This window comes from Castanea sativa, chromosome 1 (genome assembly GCF_040712315.1).
Source record: "Castanea sativa cultivar Marrone di Chiusa Pesio chromosome 1, ASM4071231v1".
NCBI lineage: Eukaryota > Viridiplantae > Streptophyta > Magnoliopsida > Fagales > Fagaceae > Castanea > Castanea sativa.
This window is the reverse complement of record NC_134013.1, coordinates 20417436-20424706: the sequence shown is the minus strand read 5'-3', so window position 1 is coordinate 20424706 and position 7271 is coordinate 20417436. Positions and strand designations below refer to the sequence as shown.

Sequence of the window (7271 nt, the reverse complement as noted above, 5' to 3'; positions counted from 1 at the left end):
ATGCCGCAACGAAGAATAATATCAAAGAAGCTTGGGGAGTTCCTGAAATTATGCAATACGAGAAATATTTGGGCCTACCTTCATTCGTTGGAAAAGGAAAGAAAGCAAGCTTCAACTATATCAAGGAAAGGGTGTGGAGGAAAATCCAAGGTTGGGAAGGGAAGCTACTTTCACAAGCGGGTAGGGAAGTGTTGATAAAATCAGTCATCCAAGCCATTCCAACATACACAATGGGATGTTTCAAAATTCCATTGAGCCTATGCAATAAGATTGAAGCTATGAAAAGAAGTTTTGGTGGGGACAACGAGGTGACCGGAGGAAAATCCATTAGGTGAAATGGAATGAGTTGACAAAATCTAAAGCAGTGGGTGGTATGGGTTTTAGGGATCTTGCTTTGTTCAACGAATCACTTTTAGCAAAGCAAGCTTGGCGGTTCTTGCATGACCATAATACTCTCTTCTACAAGGTCTTCAAGGCACGTTTTTTTCCAAACTCAACGATCATGGAGGCTAAGGACTCAAGAATGGGTTCTTATGCATGGAGGAGTATACTCATTGGGAGGTATGTTATTCAAAAGGGAGCGAGGTGGAGGGTCGGCAGTGGGAAAAAAATTAGAATTTGGCAGGACCACTGGCTGCCAAGGAAACATACTCCCCTTCTATCTGTATGCCTAATAGCAGATTATGAAGACTCTACTGTCGATATCCTTATTGATCCACACACTAGACAGTGGAATGTAGAGGCGGAAATAATCAAGGAAATCCCACTAAGCCGAGTTGCTGTGGAAGATACTTTGTTTTGGCCCTACTCAAGTAACGGATTGTACAGCTGCAAGTCAGGATATAAATACTTAAAAATGGAGGAAGAGATGATGGACAGAACTCATTAATCGGTGAATACTAGAGATACACAGGTATGGAAGCAAATTTGGTCCATGAGTGTACCACAAAAGGTGAAGACATTGCTGTGGACGGCTTGCCGAGAAGCCATGCCAACTAAAAATGCTCTGTTTCGACGCAAAATTACAAACGAAGATTTATGCGTGAGATGCCGAGCTGCCACAGAAGATTCCCTACATGCTTTGTGGTCGTGCTCTGAGCTGGATATGGTGTGGGCAGAACCGGAGCTGTGGAGTTTCTGTGGAGCAGTGCAGTTCGTAAGCTTTAAGGAACTCTTATCTTGGATAATAAAACACACTCAGCTGCTGGAATTATTTACAGTTACGGTGTGGTCCATATGGAACCAGCGAAACCGAGCTCGACTTAATTAACCAACAGATGCCATCCATCAGATTGCTTATCTCTCAAAAACTTGGTCAGCTGAATTCCAAGCAAGACAGGTCAGCCAAGTTTCAATACCAATTCACACTCAACCAACGAGATGTAGGTGGAAGCCTCCCCCATCGGATTATTTTAAAATTAATTTCGATGGGGCGACTTTCCCAAAGGAGAAGAAATATGGTATAGGTGTAGTCATTAGAGATAATAGAGGTCTAGTAATTGCATCATGTTCGAAGGTGGTTCACCAGATGCTAGGCTGTTCTGATATCGAAGCTACGGCTGAGGCGTGGGCTCTAAATTTCGCATCAGACGTGGGTGTGAGGAGGGCTGTGTTAGAGGGAGACTCCATGGCAGTTATTACAGGTTTAAGGGAGGATGAGAAGGTGTTGGTGCCATACGGACTACTATTGGAGGATGCAAAGTTTTTTTCTCAACAATTTGATGAGCTGCTTTACTTTCATACAAAGAGGGAAGGCAACAATTTAGCGCATAGTCTGGCTAAATATGCAATAGGCATTCTAGATTTTCTAGTTTGGATGGAAGATGCTCCATCACAGCTTTATTTTGTATTCCAAACCGATTTATCGGGCTTTTATTAATAAAATATGTTGATGTGTTTCCCACTCAAAATTAAAAATAAAAAAAAAACTTCTAGTATACTATACAGCTAACTTCCACTATTTTTATTTTATATTAAGGGTCCGTTTGGCACATGTGTTTAAAAATTGAAAATTATTGTTTAGAAACATTTATGGAAATACGTGTGGGTGAAAAAGTGTATGAAAATACGTGTGGGTGAAAAAGTGTATGAAAATACGTGAAATATTGTTTAAAAACTGAAAATGGTTGTTTGAAAATACAAACCAAACACCTCCTAAGTTATTCTATGTTTTTTGTATATTCAGTTTTGACAATAGTTTTTTTTTTTTTTAATTGGAAGCTTTGACAATAGTGATTTGCTTGTATAGTTATATTTAACTAGTTTGTAACCTCATACATATGCATAGATACACTTAAAAATATATAATATAATTTTCATATATATAATTTAAATACTATTAATAGTCATTTTTATATTTTATTAACTCTTTAAAAAAAATTGTAAGGATATTATTAAGTATAAAATGTAAATTGTCCTTTTTGTTATTGTGAAACACTTTTTTTTGTACAATTCATTTATTTTAGACTCTTTGCTGGAAGGCGTTGGACATTTCCAAACCTCTAGCATCTGTCGCATTTCTTGACGAGCTCCCTCGCGTCCACCTGCAAAGTAAGCCAAAAGTAACCACTTCTGATAACTTTGCTTACTAAGGATCTAAGGCCTGCATAGTCTTCGCAAATCCCTTCATGGATCTCCTCCAAGATATATTTGGCCTCTTCTTCGTTGACGCACTTCAAATACAGCATGGAGAAGCCTCTCTTGTACAGGGTGCCATTTAGGATCGTGAATCTAACTGCTCTCTTCCTAAACTTGCTTGCCTCCTCGACGTCCTGTGGAAGGTGTCTATCTTGAAGGAAGGATATGATCGGGGTCATCCAGTTGCTTGTGCTCTGGATTGCGAAAGTAGAGACTTCTTTAATGCTGGGGTGAATCTAGACTTCGATCTTCAAATCTATATCTGTTTGCCCTGCTTTTGACGATGACTGCTTCGCCAATTCATCTGCCCCCATATTTTGGCTTCTGGGGATCTGTGTGAATTCCACTTAGTCGAACTCCTGTGCCAGAAGCTTCGTCAACTTCAGGTACTTTTGTATCCTCTCCTCTTTCGCTTCGAACTCCCCCTTTATTTGACCTACGACGAGCTTGGAATCACTCTAGAGGAGTATATTTTTGATTCCTAGAGCCTTCACGACCCTTAAACCCGTCAGTACTCCCTCGTATTCTGCTTCGTTATTAGTGGTCAGGAACGCTAACTGAACTCCATACTTGAGCGTCTCTCCTTTGGGGGTAATGATGATGACCCTTACTCCGCCTCTTTTTTGGACTGACAAACTGTCAATCTGAATCGTCCATCTTACCACTTTGTCTGTACTCTCCTTCTCGTAGGGGACTGTAAATTCGGCGATGAAATCTATCAGTGCCTACACGTTAATGGTTGTCCTGAGGTGGTACTCAATGTTGAACTGGCTAAGCTTGATTACCCACTGGATCATTCTACCAGCTACCTCAAGCTTGTTCATGGACTTCTTAATGGGTTGGTTCGTCATCACTGAGATGGGGTTCGCCTGAAAATAAGGTTGCAATTTTCATGAAGCTACTATTAACTCAAATGCGATCTTCTCAATCCTTGGATACTTGGATTCTGCCCCTTGGAAAGCTTGGCTGACGTAGTAGACTAGGAGTTGTTTCCTATCTTCTTCTTGAATCAAAGCTACGCTGACAGCTGTGGCTGATACTGCCAGGTACAAATATAGGTCTTCCCCCTCCTTGGGCGGACTCAAGAGAGGTGGGTTGCTTAAGTAGTGCTTGAGTTCTTGGAAAGCTACCTCGCATTTGTCAGTCCAAGTGAAAGCTTACTTTAATGTCTTGAAGAAGGGTAAGCACTTGTCCGTTGCTTTAGAGACGAACCTGCTGTGTGCCGCTATCCTCCCTGTAAGCTTCTGGACTTCTTTGACGGTCTTTGGCGACGTCATGTCAAGTATGGCTTGTACCTTCTCTGGGTTTGCTTCTATCCCCCTTTGGGACACCATGAATCTTAAGAACTTACCCGAGGCTACTCCAAAGGCGCACTTACTGGGGTTTAACTTCATCTGGTTTGACCTGAGTGTGTCGAACGTTTCTCTGAGATCATCTAGATGAGCAAGTTCCTCTTTACTCTAGACGAGCATGTCATCCACGTATACTTCCATGTTTCTTCTGATCTGCTTGTTGAACATTTTATTCACTAACCTCTGATAGGTTGCTCCTGCATTTTTCAGTTCAAAAGGCATTACCTTATAGCAATAGAGCCCTTGGCTCATGATGAAAGCAGTTTTTTCTTGGTCTTCTTCAGCCAATTTATTTGATTGTATCCCGAGAATGCATCCATAAACGTCAGTAATTTATGCCCTGCTGTAGAATCCACTAGCTGCTCTATCCTAGGCAGAAGAAAACTATCTTTTGGGCAGGCTTTGTTTAGGTCCTTGAAGTCCACGCACATTCTCCATTTTCCATTCGCCTTCTTCACTATAACAACGTTGGCGAGCCAATCTGGGTAGTAGACCTCTCGAATAAAGCCTGCTGATAACAACTTGTTAACTTCTTTTGTAATTGCTTGGTTCAATTCTAAAGCGAAGACCCGTCGTCTTTGTTGGACGGGCTTCTTCTCGGGGTCCACATTTAGCCTATGCTGGATGACCTTTGGGGATATGCTTGGCATGTCCTCGTGACTCCATGCGAAGACGTCCATGTTTTCTTTAAAGAATCGGACAAGTCTCATCTTCATCTCGGGACTCAAATCCGTCCCTATTCTAGTCTTCTTTGTTGTTTCTCCTTCGACCAACTCCACTATCTTTAGGGCTTCCGCCTTATCTTCTTCCCTCTCATTGATCATCCATGTATGGTTTTCTTTTGCAGCTAACATGGCCTGGTAGCATTCTCTGGCCAGTACTTGATCTCCCTTTACTTCGCCTACACCATTTTCCGTCGGGAATTTCACCTTCAAGAAATACGTGGAAGTGGTTGTCTTCCATCGATTGAGTGAAGGCCTTCCAACTATCATATTGTATGAAGAGGGGCAATCTACCACCAGGAAATCCATCTGACGGGTCAGCTGCCATGGATAAGACCCTACTGTGATTGTTAACGTCACTATGTCTTTGGGATAAACTCTGTCTCCACTGAAGCTGACGAGGGGGGACTCAAAAGGGCGTAGTCTTTTTGGATCTAGCCTCAACTGTTGAAAAGTGGAAAGGTAGATGATGTCCGCGAAGCTGCCATTGTCCACGAAGATTCTCCTGGTGTTGAACCCTTCTATCGTGAGCATTATGACCAAGGGGTCGTCATGGGGTTGCTTTACTCCTCTGGCATCTTCTTTAGAGAAGAACATATCCCTATTTGTTTGTCTTTGTTTCAAGAGGGGTATCATGTGGACGCTGTTCACCTGTCTTTGATATGACTTCTTGACGGATTTGAACAACCCTCCTATAAATGGTCCGCCTGTGATCGTCTTTATCTCCCTGATCACACTTGGTGGACGCTGGGGGCAGCGATCCTCGTCCTTTGGTGAGCCTTCGCGATTGTCCTTGTCATCGTCCTTGGTCCTACTGGGATCTCCCTTTTTTACAAACCTCTACAATTTTCTTTTTTGTATGAGCTCCTCTATCTGCCTCTTCAGATCTCTACAATCCTCTGTGTAATGGCCATGATCCTTATGGAAACAACAGTATTTCTTCCTATCACGTACATTCGGTGACGAATGTAATGGCCTACGCCATTTGAGGTAGTACTCATCTTTAATCTGCGCCAGAATTTTGTCAACAGGCATAACCAAAGGAGTAAATTTTACCGCCCGAGGAGCTTTCTCATCTTTCCTTTTACCCCCGTTATTAGTCTGATGATCCGAGCGTTCCCTTTTCCATCCTCTCTGGTCGTCCTCTTTCCTTCCACTTTCACTGGTTTTCCCTTCATCTTTTATCGTGGCTAAAACATCTTCGGCATTCATGTACTTCTGTGCCTTCAAGAGCATCTCGGCTATTGTTTTTGGAGGGTTCTTTGCGAGTGAGACCACGAACTCCCTAGATTTCAATCCAGCTTTAAAGGTTATCAACTGCACCTTGTCATCAACTTTGTCTACCTCCAAAGTTTCGCGAGTGAAGTGCTTTACATTCGACCTCAGGGTCTCCTTCTCTCCCTGTTTGATGGTGAGTAAGTGGTCTGCTGGCCTCCTCGGGCTTTGTCAACCGATGAAGTGACATAGGAAGGAACTGTTCAACTATTCGAAGTTGTCGATGGACAAGGTGGGTAGCTTCGTGAACCATTCCCTTGCAGCCCCTTTGAGAGTGACAGGGAAAGAGCGGCATAGTATTTCGTCGGGGGGCTGTTGGAGACCTAGTGTCGTCTTGAAAGTATTGAGATGATCCAAGGGATCCTTAATCCCGTCAAACTGCTCAAGCTGAGGCAAGTGAAACCTTGATAATACTAGGCACTTAAGAACTACTGCCATCAAGGGGGAATCTGTCTTCCTGACCATCTTGTCCAAGCTTCGACCCATTTTTTCTTTAATGGCATTCCTCAGTTCGTCCATTTCCTTCTTCATTTCTCGAAGAAGCTCTGAGCTCGGTTCATCTAGAGTGGCTGGCCTTCAATGATAGCTTCGTCTTTGGCTATCCCCCTCGTCTTCTTGATTGTCTCTGGACCAGTTGGCTTCTTGCTGGAGTCGTTGCCTCATCTCCTGGTTTTGTCTAGTGAGTTCTTCCACACTAGTTGTAAGTGCTTAGATCTATAGAGTCAGTGCTGTAGGATCTTGGTTGGACTCCATCTGGACTTAGAAAACAATTTCAAACCTTAGTGCGAAAATGTTTCCCCACAGACGGCGCCAAACTGATGATGTATAAATCGCCAGTCATGTTGATTCGTCCAAATGGTGCTGAATCCTCGTCACTACTCCTGCAAACGTGGAACAAAGGCTCTCCTAAGGTGGTCACCACTGTGGTGCCTGCCACAACATCTTCGATGCCAAAGTCAGTATCTAGAGATATTTTAAGAAAAATAAGAAAGTTTTGAATATTGAAGATATCTGTGTAAAAGTATTTTTTTGGGTGAGAATTATGTACCTTCTGTGCTTCTAATGAGTGTGTATATATAGTTTTGTGGTTTGTAGCCGTTGGGGCCTTGATTGTGGTCTTAATGCTCTTCTTGTAACGCCTTAGGACTTATTAATGCAGGTCTTGATGAGGTTCCAACGTTCTGACAGCTAGTTGGTAACTGTCCGAGGTATTGACTCCTCTTATTAATGACTTGCCTGCCCTCATCCATACCGTGTCGAGGTGGACGAAGGCATTTCATGAGGT

At 42.8% G+C, this 7271-nt stretch overlaps 2 protein-coding genes across 2 annotated transcripts; one reads left to right on the top strand and one right to left on the bottom strand.

Annotated features, from left to right (window-relative positions):
• The first annotated feature begins 502 nt into the window (after positions 1-502).
• LOC142622240 (uncharacterized) lies at positions 503-1879 on the top strand. The gene is made up of 2 exons (XM_075795689.1): positions 503-561; positions 1387-1879. The coding sequence occupies exons 1-2, from the start codon at positions 503-505 to the stop codon at positions 1877-1879; spliced, it is 552 nt and encodes a 183-aa protein (XP_075651804.1).
• A 1483-nt stretch (positions 1880-3362) lies between these two features.
• LOC142622232 (uncharacterized) lies at positions 3363-5308 on the bottom strand. Its single transcript, XM_075795679.1, has 3 exons — positions 4419-5308; positions 4171-4186; positions 3363-3506 (listed from the first exon to the last, which is right to left on the bottom strand). The coding sequence occupies exons 1-3, from the start codon at positions 5306-5308 to the stop codon at positions 3363-3365; spliced, it is 1050 nt and encodes a 349-aa protein (XP_075651794.1).
• Between the last annotated feature and the right edge of the window lie 1963 nt (positions 5309-7271).

What these genes read in the sequence shown, in the direction of transcription:
- LOC142622240 (XM_075795689.1), top strand. Translation starts at nt 503, where the DNA reads ATGGAGGCTAAGGACTCAAGAATGGGTTCTTATGCATGGAGGAGTATA. An exon ending in AGGAGTATACTCATTGGGAG is followed by an intron (nt 562 to 1,386) that starts GTATGTTATTCA and finishes AACGAGATGTAG; the next exon opens with GTGGAAGCCTCCCCCATCGG.
- LOC142622232 (XM_075795679.1), bottom strand. Translation starts at nt 5,308, where the DNA reads ATGTTCTTCTCTAAAGAAGATGCCAGAGGAGTAAAGCAACCCCATGAC.